The following is a 14063-nucleotide window of genomic DNA, read 5'->3' as shown; positions in this document are numbered from 1 at the left end:
AGCACTTACTGTTTTTTTTGTACTAATCCACTGTGGCTAGTTCAGGGCTGAGCAGGGTCCCTACAGAGAAGTCTAACCAGAGGCTCTGGTACTCTGCTAAGGTATTGTTTTGTCTTGGCTTTGCAGGAAAAGCCAACGCCTTTGGAAACTGAGACTTGACTTTCCATCAACGGTCAACATTGAGTCATGATTTGCTGAACTTCTAGGGACTCTCTCTGTGAGTGTTTCTAGTTCTTCTAGTACTTATATCAACCTGATTTCACTGCAGAGGATAGTTTTGGGGAACAAACCACAGCAAACTGTGGTAGGAAATATTTGAAGGAGATCTTTTATCTTGCCCTATGCAAACAATAGAGGAAGCTGCTTGTTGCATGCAACAGTTTTTAAAAAAAAGTTTGCATTGGCTACATAAATCCCACATGCTCTACTATGTATCCTAGAATCCCAGAGGATATTCCCTGGTTTAGCAGCATGAAGTCTCTTTGCCTCAACAGTAAATGAAGGTGTAGGTTTAGGTTGAAAAATCACTGTCAAAAAATGCTGTATCATATCATGACAGCCTACTAGGATGACAGGGCTAATGGGTGGAAAGGTGTGTAAAGTGTGAGTAATAGCTATGTTTCACACAGGATCAGGTACTTTGATGTCCGAGTTTCTTGCATGCACAGAAGCAGACAGGGGAGGCAGGAGTTGGGATTGCCATCTGTGTACCCCTATTTTGAGGAATAATATCACAGAGAGCTCCCATTTGTCCCTGTTTCCCCTCTCTTTACTCTTTTGCTCTTATTTTCTTTCCCTCACACTCCTCGTCCCATTCTGAATAATAGTATTGGCCAGAGTGGGCTCATGTCACTTCTCGGTTGCTTATCCTGCTAACAGAGAAAACCAAATGAGCCGTGCTGCACTTTACTCCTGAGGCTTATTCCTCGAGAAAGCTGCTTCTGCTCCCAGGGAAGTCAATGGAAGTCTAATTAGTCCCAGATGTTTAGTAATAACGAGCGCTTCCTTTTGGTAGAGCCAAACAAAAGCAGTGTTAAAACCGTTAATTAAATGGGTTTGGCTCTGTCATCAGGTTATTAACTAATTCCAGGCATGGCAGCCAAGCTAAAACTGGCTCTCAGAAGGAGATATAATCTTGCCGTGCTCAACACAAAAAGCATGAACTCAGTGTGTGGCTACCAGAGCCCGTGCCTGGGTGCACAGCTCAGCTTGCTTTCACACCAAAGGAAAAGCTCTCTGACTTCAGCATCAGGCTTCCAACTAATCCCTGGGATTGCTGCTTGTGCAAACTTTCTCCTACAAGCACAAGAGCTTGAACCAATGGATAGCATTAGCTTTCATAGACCAGATCCTATTGCTGCTGACTGTGCAAATGTTTGCTTACACCTTCAGTAGATCTCCTTGTTGCACATTAGTTGTACTCTAAGATATGGAGCAGCTTAAGGGCCAAAAGGTAAAGGTCTAAGGTGAAGTCTGAACACCATCGAAAAATAGGAAGACATAGCTTTTCATCTGTGGAGCGTTCCAAGCTGGTGCTTTAATATATTCACAACCCTGTGCTTTTTACAAAATCCAAAGGTGTTTTTATTGTACAAAATTCCACAATGAAAACTACCAGCCAGTTCCTTACATGACTGCTTCAAAAAATAGAATTATACACCTTTTTGTAGTGTGTTAATTTCAACATTCACTAGCTGGAAGAAACAGAAAGTGGAGCAGCAATTTGACTCTGAGTTATCTACCCGGACAGGTTTTGGTTTGACCTCCGTTTCTCTTATGTGCCTCAATGTATGGTTCCTGGCGTGAACAGAAAACCTGATATAGCTCCTTTTGAAGCCATTGAACCCTGTTAGTAGGTCAAGCTCCTGCTGTGGGTGAGCTTCTTTTCACTGCAAAAGAGTGAATTTTCTGTCAAAATACTGGACATAACATGTCAGTGTCAGCTTTTAGCAACACAACCGGTTGACCCTGTTAAACCCATTGCAGAGTGAGGATCTACGTAACTTTTCTTGCAGCCAGTCCTGTAGACCATGATCTCTTTTTATGGAGAGACAGTAGTCCAAGACTAGGTTCCCTATTTATTATTTCACACCAGTATCTTTAAAAAAATTTTTTTGCTGTCTAACCTCCTGTGACCTTTAAAAATAGATATATTATTCTTTTGCATTGCAACGCAACTGTATGCAGTGAGTTCCCAACAGTTTTCCTTAGAAATATAAACATTTCAGTCCAATGTTAGCTGGTTGAAATTCATTCTCCAAGATTTTTCTTTTAAAAAAAGCATTCACCCCAGAGATGAGTTTCTTCACATTAAACCCAGTTAAATATGTATTGCACACGAGGGGCAAATTTCTCCTCTTTGAGTTCAACTGTGGACCTGTGACCTTCTGAGCAGGTCTGGGAGAAATCTGGAGACAGTGCAGCTGTTTCATACCTATGCTTTCTCTCACATCCCTCATGGGTATTAAGTGCCAAGATTAATTAACCTCATCTACCTCTTGCGTCTTGCCCCAGTGGCTGGAGCAACATGCAACACACAAAGGCAGGTATTCAAAGAGGTTCCTACCACCAAGGCCTTTGGTTCCCATGGTCAGCTGTGAATTCTCTAAATGGCATCCATGAGCACAACAGACACAAACTGTAATTTCTTTTTTTAAGTTAAATTCTCATTGTTTTGGAACTCATGGGAGGTTGGCAACCCATGTCAAGGATTGAAAGATTGTATTTTGGCCTGCCCTGGCATTGGTCTGTATGATTTCAGTTAAAGAAGGGTTAGGAGCTGTTATTTCTAACAGTTAAGAAGAAACCAAAGCTCAGATCAAAGAAAAATATCTCATGGAGGTACGTAATTTTGAGAAGGACTTTCCTACTCAACTCATGTCATAAAAAGGTAATTCAGTTACAAAGCTCAATTTGCATAGTCCTTCTGAGACATCACAAAGTATCTGTGAGCTTAGTGAAAAGTCTCAAGACCTTAGATGACTTTTTCCTTTGGTCTGGTTTAAATTACCACTGTATAAACTTTTTAAGTAGATCTGCTTGTGAATGAAGCAAATGCAAAACATGGCAAAATCTCCTTTCAGTCCCTGCAACCCAGAGCACTGTAGTGGTGCAGTTCAGGGGCGACTTGAAACTGTCTGAACATCCACAGTTAAAAATCAAAGATGAGAATTTTACCCTTCATTTCTACACACTGGCAGTGTAGCACCTGATTTCTTTGTTTGTTTGGTTTTTTTTTTTTTCCAAGGCATTTTGTGTTCCTATGCTTTAAACTGATGGCTGAAGTTTTGCCTGCGGAAGCAAAAAAATGAACCCACGCCAATGATGAGCACGGATAAAACCAACACAAATGTTAATATAATAAGAAAGTTGATTTTCTTTAGATCTTCTTTTTCACAGTCTTCTGGTCGAATGTTCCTGACGTGCATTTCTTCCTGGTACCCGAAGTTCTGAGTGTACTGGCATTTTAAGTGCTCCACGTTGGGGATCTGGACATTTTTGTTCTGGATCATGGATGAGAGCCAGATGTTTCCACAACAGTTGAGTGGGTTCCCAGTAAGATACAAGTTTTTAAGGGAATTTTCTAATGCTAAAATATTACTGTCCTGTAATGTACTAAACCTATTGTTCCGCAGGTCCAGAACTTCCAATGGAGAGTCACTACCCCACTTAGGCAGCCAGTTCAGCTGATTTTCAGAGAGGTTTAAATGTTTAAGGTGACTAAAACAAGGCAAGTCAATATTTAAATCTATCAGGTTATTGCTATGTAAATACAAATATTCCAGAGACTTTTCCAGTCCTGATAATGCTTTAACTTCTATTTTCAGTCCAGGGTTCATGGAGAGATCCAAGACAATAAGAGAAGTCTTGTAGAAAGTGTACGCTGGGAGGATGTTCAGCATGTTGTCAGCTAGGTACAAGTACTGAAGAGCAGGAGAATCAACAAACGACACACAACCACCTTCCTCTCCGGCAAGTCTTTGCTTGGCTAATCCTGAGTACATGCTGCAAAGGCTGATATTATTGCTCTGTAGATTAAGCAGTCTGAGGCTAGGAAGACTTGAGAAGATATCAAATTGCAAGGTCTGAAGATGGTTGTTTTGAATATAGAGCTCCTTCAAATTTGACAGCGTGCCAGCATCTAGGAGAAGGTTCTGCAGAGCATTGTAGCTCAAGTCAAGAACAGTTAGGGAGATCAATGCACTGTCATAAGTTACTGCAAATGCCTGAAGACAGTTTTTACTGAGATTAAGGGTGTGAAGGGACAACATTGATTCAAAGAACTCATCTGGAATGGATTTGATTTCGTTATAACTTAAGTCTAAATATACAAGCTGGGATAAATAAAGAGAACTTTTGTTTCTACTTTGCTTCTGATCAAGAAGACGAAAAGAAGCATCTAGCCATTCGTTTTCCATGTAGTCCATTTTATTATGAGGGGATTCAGCAGTGAGCTGGATTAAATTCTTTGATAAATTCAGAGTTACCAGTTTATTTACCTGGGGGAAGACCGGGAAGTGAAGCAGTTTGTTTTCACTCAGATCCAAACATCTTAAGCTATATTCATCATCTGACTTTGTGGTGTGGAAGGTCTCAATGCTATTCCTGCTAAGGTCAAGTATCTCCAGCTGCCTGAGGTTGAAATCAGAGATGCAAGTAATTGAATTCATGGAGAGATTGAGTTTGGAAAGGTTCACGAGAGTCTCAAAAGCACCTTCTTCTATTTCCATTATGATATTACTCTGAAGATCTATCTCCACGAGATTGGGAGATCCCTGGAACATCTTGTGTGATATCATTATAATACTGTTGTCTGCCAAGGAAAGATACTGCAGTGCTGGAGCTTGTTTAATGAAGTACTCAGCCATCCCATTGTACAGACTGTTGTGGGATAGGTCTAGTATTTCCACCTTGGGTAGAAGTCCAATCCCCTCTGTCCCATTCTGAGCAAGCTCATATAAGTGGTTGTTGGCTAAATTTATTTCCAGCAAACTCGTCATATGTGCAAAGACTCCAGGCGTGATGAAGCTTATCTGGTTAGAGCTTAAATCCAGGCACTGGAGGGAAGTGTAAAATGATAACGGCATTTCAGGGATGCTTTGAATCAGATTTCCAGACAGATCTACTTTGTTTACATTTGGATGGAACTCACGAGGGATTTGGTGAAGGTCTTTGTTGTGGCAAAATGCCTGTGAATTTGCCTGCCAGAAAAAAAGAGAGAAAAGGGGTTGTCACATGGCAAATGAAAAACATCTTTTATATGAAATATAAAGAAAATAACATGCAGCATCCAGGCAGATCATTCTTCTGAAACACTAATCATACTGCTTTCTCTGAGCATTCAGACAGCAAGAACAACAATCTTAACACTTCTTGGCAGCTAACAGCACTCATTTCGTTTTAAAGACATTTCTGACTTACAACAGTAGAAAGTTTTGTCTGCACGTGATACCTACTAAACTTTCTTCTCTTTGTACCTTTCTCCCAGGCTCATTTTAACAGTCACAAGTGAAGGAGTTTTGCCCTCTTTCCATGGCAATCAAGCATCATTTCCTCACTTTTGTTCTGATGTTTAATTTTCTCTTCTTCATCACTGTATCAGATTTTGCAAATCCTACTTACAAGGGTAATTAATACTTAGAAGAGCTTCACTCTGTTGGCAGCATAGGTCCAAAAGCAAAGATGTAGAGAAACATATAAGCATCCTATAGAACAAAACCCATCTCTCTCCTTCTTAGTCATGCCCTTAGATACTTGATCATGTCTTCCTTTAGCCATGGCTCACTTAAGCAACGTATCTTTAACCAAATGAGTAATTCAACAACTGAAACATTTCTGATGCAAATCTCCAAACTCTTCCTGCTTTTACCATCCATTTTATCCCTTCCCTAAGACAACAGTTCCCTTCTTGTATGGGGAGCACACCTTATGAGACACCCGTGATACAACATGGAAAAGACAAAATATGTAAAGCCAGCTTTTGAGAGGAAAAAAAGCTGTGATGTGCAGTGAGGGTCATGCCTTTTCAGTCCAATTCTCAGCAGCAGGCTGGAGAAAATCCCAAGTGTCAAAGTCAAATTAATCTTCTAGATGTATGTTTGTTTAATTGCAGCTAGGACTGAATCTGTGTCCAGAGCAAAATTTGGAGTGTGTATTCATAAGGAACACTGGAAACACGAACAGGGTCATCCTTGCATAAATGTCAAGCCATATTTTGTTATTCAGGAGAACATATAGCAGCAGGAAGAAGTGGAATGTGAAAGGCTTAGGCAGCATTTCATTTACTGGAGGAAAACTCTTGTTATGAATGTATTTGGGTGACTGGGTCATGCACTGTTTGTAGAAACATCAGAAAGAATAGAAAAGAAAAAAAATCTGTTGAATCTTAACTTTTGTGAAGAAGCAGACTCCAGATTCCATGACGCAAAGCGTTTCAGACATTAAGGAAACATTAAAAGTAAAAAATGTTAAAACCCATCTGTTCCATGTGAACTTTTAGGTGAATGAAGTGGCAGGTCTGTTTAGAAGAAGTTGGGCAATAGTCAGCGTTTTTTCTCTTTTGCATCATGTGAGTTTTGGAGATCGCACAAAAATGTGCCAGAGAAGTGTAAGTGCTCTTCCAAACTCTAGATATACACAGGCTGCTCCTCAGTCCTTCCCATGATACATCTTTCCCAAAGATCCCAAGTAACTGGCCTATTAAACCCTGAACCCCTTCCTTTTTTTCCCTTCAACTCACCCAAATCTCCCTCAGCTGAACAAACCAGAAAAAAATTTTCTGACTTCTCCCTGACATTATTTCTTTCCTGCAAAGCCACTGTAGAATTGCTCATTTTGAGCTAAAATGTGCAGAGTTGGGCTTAGCTCCGAGACCCAAACAACAGAGCATGAAGTCTCTTCTTGCTTGGTTAGTGGAAGAGGGAGAAACCAGGAAGACACAAAAATCCAGAGTGAAAAAAAGCAGCAGCCGCTTTGCAGCCTAAGGCGGGTGCCAGGTTTCTTCCAACACTTTGAGCCAAATCTCAACAAGCGTTGGGCACCTTCCGCTCCCTCTGGGCACCCACAGCATCTTAGCAAAGTTCTGATCCAACTCCCACCGATGCCAGCCATCTGGTTTTCACTGCAGTCGATGGGGGAGAGGTCAAGTCCAGTTCACCAGGTATCTTGCAGGATTGGGCCTTTAATCTGCATCCACTGAACCCTTCCAGTGATAAAAGCGACTGATAAAAATCTATACCTTGTACTGTCTGCCATTTGTTCCTATAACATTTCCCCTCTCATTGTTTTTTTAAACTTTCATTCCTTTTCACTGACTATTTTAATCCTCACTGAATTTCTTATCTAGTCTGTTCTGCACCATCTTTTCTCCCATGAGGCTCAAATTGTGTGAATTTCATTCTCATGAGCACTAGGAAGAAAAGATGAAGCACATCTCAGTGGGACGGAGCAAACAGCATCTGTTTTGCTTGGATCTCCCCTCCTCCCACCCCGTAGCCCAATGGGTTGGCAGCTTGAGGCTGGAAAAGATGTTTTTGCCAGTCTCACATTCTGACTTTATCATCTCTGTCAGTGCTGCCACCAGTTTGTTTGAAGTCCATTGGCAAGGACGGGGAGCACTTGGTCTCTTCAGTGTCTGGTTCCATTCTGGTGCTGGTGAAAAAATGAACCAACAGCTCAAAAGCTGAGCATCGTTTGGATTCTGACTTCAGTTTTTCACTGCTCAGCACTGGGTGGAAGTTGTCACCCACTTTAGTAAGAGCCCCACAAACAAAACAGGGGGATCCAAGCATCCACTCATGTTCACCTCTATCAGCTCGTGAGCATTTGAAACAAAGAATTGGGGCTGGAGCCACTTGGTGCTGACTTGTGCTCACAGTGTCCATGCCTGTTCTCTAGAAGAGCTGCCCAGGTGAAGGCTCAGCTACGTGACCAAATCTTAGCAATTTGCCCAGGTACCACATATCAGCTGACCTGTGATAACCTTGTTCTTGCATGACCTCACCGCAAAGTAATGTACAATTTGTTAAAACCCCTTCCCTACTCTGAAGGGAGATGGAGATGAGATGTGAGGAAGAAATGTTTTCCTGTGCCGGGGGTGAGGCCGTGGCCCAGGTTGCCCAGAGCAGCTGTGGATGCCCCATCCCTGGAGGGGTTCAAGGCCAGGCTGGATGAGGCTTTGAGCAACCTGGGCTAGTGGGAGGTGTCCCTGCCCATGGCAGGGGGGTAGAACGAGATGAGCTTTCAGGTCCCTTCCAACCCAGACCATTCCATCATTCTATGATTCTGTGATTCTGTGCATTATTTGGAAGCTCCTCCTTTCCCAGTTAACATGAATTAGCAGAAACGTCTTTCTCTGGGAGGTAAAACATGAAGTAGTGGGAATCCCTTTCTTTGTATGGCGATATGAGTTAGGGAGAACCTCTTGACATTTAAGCTATACCTGGTTGTCTTGCAAACGGGCAGATGGATGGGGGCTCTGGGCAACCTGATCTAGTGGAAGATGTCCCTGCTTACTGCATGGGGGTTGGACTAGATGACCTCCATGGTCCCAACTCAAACTGTTCTATGATTTCATGGTTCTATGTGCAGTAACTTGTATAATCAGTGCAGGTCACTCCTGTCTCACGAGTCTGGTTGGGACTGTTTACTTCCTCAAACCTCTTCTACAAGGCTTTGGTCCAATGACAAGAGCACTAGTGGTGAGTCAGAGAGGGGCACAGGTTTCTGACTCATGCCTCTTCCACGAGATCCGGGATGAAAGTTTCCATTTCCGAGCTTTTGATATTCTAAAGGTGTCGTCACAGGAAAAATAACATGTAAAACAGCGAGGCTGTGATGAAAAATCATTGACTGCAGCGCATTTTCTGTTGGGGCCAAATTTATCCCAGCCTTGTTGCGTAGAGCCTTGGGCTGTTGGCTTGATGAAAGCAGTTTAGAGTGGAGTGATGGAAACAAGCATGCATTTACTTCTCAGCAATCAGCCTGATCTGTGAGCCATCAAGTGGGACGGGATGAATCTGCTTGGATTATTGTTTATTTTGCCCAGCCTTCATGTGACTATGATACATGGGACCCAAGCTGTCATGTTTACAGTGGCTTCATCAGTCTTCCCTCTCCAGGCAAGGAATTGAGCTGCCCAGTCACCTTCCCAAGATCTTTTTATATATACTAGGTCTTAATTTCTCTGGAATTCAGGAAGTGCAGTAATACAGCAGGGTGGGCAGGAATGGAATGAGTCCCATAAGGGAGATGTGCGCAGCTAGCAAATTATTTTTTTTCCCTATTTTGGAAATTCTTGAGGATTTGTGCTGATCAGCTTCAACGTTAAAAAAAAAAAAAAAAAAGTATTTTTAAATGGCCTGTTACAACCAGCAGCACTTGGATGGGGAAGGGAGCAAGTTCAGCTGGGAATAACATTTGTAATATTGTACAAGGTGCCTGCAAAAATTCCAGGAGCAAACTTTATATTGGAGCGAGAGGCTTTGTCACTTCTTTTACCTTCGGGAGAAGTCAGGTACAACTCCTCTGGCAGCAATGCTGTGTCAGGGCAGAGAAGGTCAGTCTCCCTGTTATTACAAAAGGGCTGGTAGAGATGTATGGCACAGAAGATGCTTTATTTAAAGCCTGATATAAAGGAGCTGATTTTAGGTCTAAGTTCTTTCTCTGTCTCAGCCACAGAATCCTTGTAGAGTCTTGGGAAAATCAGGTCAAATTTCTTTTGGAAAATGGAGATAATGACCCTTCTTTCCCCACCCCGCTTTTATGTGCTGTCACTACAGCAAGGACATAGGCTGAGAACAGCCTGCTGAGCATCCCCTAACCCAGCAAAGCCCACCTCTGCCACCATGGAGAGCCTGGTCTTGGTTCCCTTCTCAGAGACCACAGCTATTTGTGCAGTGCCTACAACAAGGGGGGCCCAGCCTCATCCAGGATCTCAAGGAGCAGGGAGCCAGCCTTACCATTTCACAGGATATCCTCTCTGCAGGCTGATAGTTAGAGGTCCCTCTGTTCACCACTGCCAGGAAGAAGATGATGTACAGTTTCATGGTTCTGCAAGAAAAAGTAATTATGGTTAGATTTCAACTGTGACATAGTGGTCAAAGCATGGCAAAGCTGGCACCAGATCACTGTCTAACATGGAAAAGTACACTTGCAGTGCAATAAATTAACCCCTCTGAGCCTGCACCTACCTATTACCTTTGCATCCCTTTGAGCCTGGTGGGAAAAAAGAGATTTATATGAGGACTTGAAAGGGGGATCCAAGGCATTTCATGGGATTGCCCTGGAGTGATTTCAGCTGCTACCTGGGTGATACCCAGGCCACGCAATGGAGTCCAGATGCTCACGTTGGGCAGCGTGTCTGGTATCACTGAGAAAGACAACCACTGAAGAGTGAGTGACCTGCCAGAGCCACCTCATTATCCCCAGAAAGGCAGCTCAGGTACTCTTAACTGTGCTGGAGTTTTGGGGTACCAAGTCCTGACCGAAATGAACTGGTGCCACTCGGAAACAAGCATTGGGAAAAGTTTCCATTTCCATCCTCAACATTTTCCACTCCTCTCATCTCACAGTGTCAAAGAGCTTTTACATACTCGCCAAAATTTGTTAATATAAGCAGCTTAAAGAATGGACTGAGAACATTTTGTACAAACTTTAGCTTTCAATTTTATACATCCCAGGTATGGGCAGGCTTCTAAATACATTTATTTGAAAGCAGATGCCTTGCAAAGAGACAGATATAAAATGGAATGGATTTGTGTGAAACAAAGGCTTCATCAGGGTTTAACAGTTTGGAAAACAGCATAGGAAAGAGCGTAGAATTAACTGCAAAGGGAGGAAACAACACTGCGACACTTGTCACTGGGTAGTGGGAGAAAAATGCAAATGAGGTTAAGGGAAAGCATTCATCCTTCAAAGGGCTGGTTTCTAGATGGACACTAACAAGGTCTCTGGCCATGGTCACCACTGACGTGAACGCCAGATATCTCTTCTTGATGATAGCATCTGTTGCAAACATGCCAAATCTGTCTGTATCTGTATGGCTTCTTGCAGGCAGACCTGAGCTGGTCCTGCCCCCATCCAGAACTGATGAGACACACACCAGCTCCCAACTCAAAGCCACACAGCTTAGCTAGTGCTGCTCTTAAGTCTTTCCAGGAGCAAGCCTGCACCTGGCAAGCTCCAAAAGCACACCAATCCCATGGCCATGTGCTGCCAAAAACCGGTATCAATATACCATTACTCAGCAGTTTCCACCCACAGAGCATCAAGAGGCTGGAAACAAAAGAGGTGGGATCGTTCCCAGCTGATGGAGATACCTCTGCTTACTCACTGTTTGAGGGATGCAGCTGATGGCCACGCTTCCACCCAGCAACAGCAAGCACTGAACAGCAATGCCATCAGGTTCACTAGGGAACTCTCGCTCCACTCCCCAACCAGAGAAAAGAGCTGTGCGCTAGGAAAAGAGAAACTGGGGAGGATTAGACCACAGCTGCTCTATTTTCAGCTTGCACATTCCTTCCAGTTCAGGGAAACTACTAGTGATGGATGATGGTCTGGGACCCCAGGGTGAAAGAGCTGGGAGTTCGTCTTTGGTGCTCAGCAGCAGAATCAGAAGCCTGTTCTCCCTGGCTAGGACAAGACCAAGGATGTTCGTTCTTGACCTTTTTAATTATTATTTGCAAAATATACTGAAATCATCCTATGGAAGGAGGAATTGCTGATACCATATATAATGTCCCTGCTTTTGTCCCTCTGTTCCTCATTCCCCAGGCTTAGAGGAGTGGGTGCCTCCTCTAAGAAGCAGAAAATTTGTTTTATCATTTGGGTATTAGTTTACTGGAACTGAGAGAAAAGACAAACATACTGATGGCTGCAAGAGCCCTCAAGTGGAAATTGTTTCTGTTTAAATTCAATTAATTAAGCTGATGAGATCTCCATGGATATTACCCACAACATGGCACCACCCTGACGGACAGTGTGAGTCCCGTACAGTCTGCGATATTCTCTCTTGTCACACTGACAGTGCAAAAAAAAATGGTCCCTTTGCTCCTTAAATAATAAACCTGATAAAATCCAGTGTCTAGACATGCTTTGAAAGTCCCTAACTTATAAGTTTATAAAGCAACTGGGAAATTGATATATTTCATAGAATCATAGAATCACAGAATCACAGAACGGTTTGGGTTGGAAAGGACCTTAAAGACCATCCAGTTCCAACCCCCTGCCATGGGCAGGGACACCTCCCACTAGCCCAGGTTGCCCAAAGCCTCATCCAGCCTGGCCTTGAACCCCTCCAGGGATGGGGCATCCACAGCTTCTCTGGGCAACCTGAGCCACTGCCTCACCGCCCTGACAGTAAACACAAAACCATGATTTACTGGCTCGCCGTGTAAGACAGGTCTATAGTAAGCAGGGATGCTGTCCCTCAGGGTGGTTCCAAGGTGGCTGTCACACCCTGGAGCACTAGGACATGGTGGCCTCTTCCAATATGAGACCACATGGACTCCATCCAGAGCCACTCCTTAGGGTACAGCACAACCTCCTTGCTTATGGAGATTCCCTTCCCAAGGTGGGTTTCAGCTCAGCAGCTCTCAGATGCCCACCACCCTCTCCCAGTGCAGAGCTCAGGGCTCCCAGGACTCCCCATTGCCCTGTACCAGAGACCATCACCACCAAACCCTGCCTGCTGGCACTGACATAGAATCATCTCTAACCACATCTTACAAGAACTATCCGGGCGAAGCAGTAGCAGCAACTCGACCTAACGGAGATTTTATTGCTCTGAGGTTTTCCCGGAGTTGAAGCAGCTTTGTGCTTGGTGCCAGTTTGCTCCAGCTGGCAGCTGTGATAAAAATCCCAGTATACCTCAGAGCACGATTGAGCTCTGAACTGCATTCAGTGTCCCAGCTTTCCATCATGGTACTTTGAAATTTACCCAGCCCCATCCACAGCTGGAAAATATAGGTGGTTTCAGTGAGCAACATCCCCAAGGAATCTTCTTAAATGGGTCAAATAATTAAGCATCTAGAAAAAGTACGGTACCCAAACCATGCCAGCATATCCAATTAATAGATGGAAGGGCAAAGGCAGAGAAGAGCACTGATTTCTCCCAACACACATGGAAGAAGCAGGGGTTTATCTCAGTTTGCCAAGTTCCCACTCCAGAACAATATTTGCTTCCATCTCTGTTACAATATTAACCCTGAAACCACTTCATAGATGTTGCTTGTAAGTAATGACAGCAGCACCTTCCAAACTTCCCCCAAAGGAAATTTTTGTTACTGCTTAAACAATTAACAGAGACGTTCTCCTGTGCCAAAGAGAGGTTTAAATACACAAAACACAAAACAAACTCCCCAGGGGCTGATCTGTTTTCACACAAGACTCTGCTCCTGTTTTAGAGCCTTCAGGGGTTAAAAAGAGGAAATATTTCACATTTACCTTGTTTCAAGGGTTTCTCCCATCCCCAAACACTGCTTATCATGTCTTTAAGAAGCATATCCAGCTCTTCAGAACCAGCTCAGTCCTCGTACCGATTAAATTATTCTTCAGCTTCACGTTCACCCATTCGGGATGCCAAAAAGGCTCACTCATTAGCTTCATAACAAAGGCATTTTCGGGGAAATAACCTTATTTGGGACAGTGTCTGCTTTAAATTATGTTCCTTGTCTTCCTCCGGACTCCTCTCTGGGCTCTTGCTGGGTCCTAGCCACCGCTGTGCTCCGGACGGAGGCAGCTACTGTGCGACATCCCGAAGCCCTTGCTCGTTGAGAAACAAGGGGGGGGGAATATTTTTTTTTTTTCTTTTGACAGAGAAACTGTCAGGATGAGGCCACGGGTTTGCTCAGGGGAATATCATCGCCGATGGTATTGTTGAGCTGCGTGCGCGGTGCGAGGCAGCGTGTTTACTTTACGGCTCTGTGTCCGCGAGTCACATTCCTGGAGGGTTGCAACCTCCTACCCCTGCACCTAAATCACTCCCTGCGTCGTTAGGAAAACAGTGCTTGAGGATTAAAGGTTTCAAATTCACGGCTGGTAAATACAAAGCCCAGAATTTGGAA

General features: G+C 43.6%; 1 protein-coding gene across 1 annotated transcript; it reads right to left on the bottom strand.

The window, feature by feature from the left end:
* Nucleotides 1–3260: 3260 nt before the first annotated feature.
* On the bottom strand, nt 3261–13746 carry LRRC32 (leucine rich repeat containing 32). Its single transcript, XM_010082583.1, has 3 exons — nt 13444–13746; nt 9960–10050; nt 3261–5201 (listed from the first exon to the last, which is right to left on the bottom strand). Exons 1-3 carry the CDS (start codon nt 13464–13466, stop codon nt 3261–3263), a joined length of 2055 nt encoding a protein of 684 aa, XP_010080885.1. The 5' UTR covers nt 13467–13746.
* Between the last annotated feature and the right edge of the window lie 317 nt (nt 13747–14063).

Source organism: Pterocles gutturalis, unplaced genomic scaffold, assembly GCF_000699245.1.
Source record: "Pterocles gutturalis isolate BGI_N339 unplaced genomic scaffold, ASM69924v1 scaffold41054, whole genome shotgun sequence".
Lineage (NCBI taxonomy): Eukaryota > Metazoa > Chordata > Aves > Pterocliformes > Pteroclidae > Pterocles > Pterocles gutturalis.
This window is presented reverse-complemented; position numbering and strand designations above follow the sequence as displayed.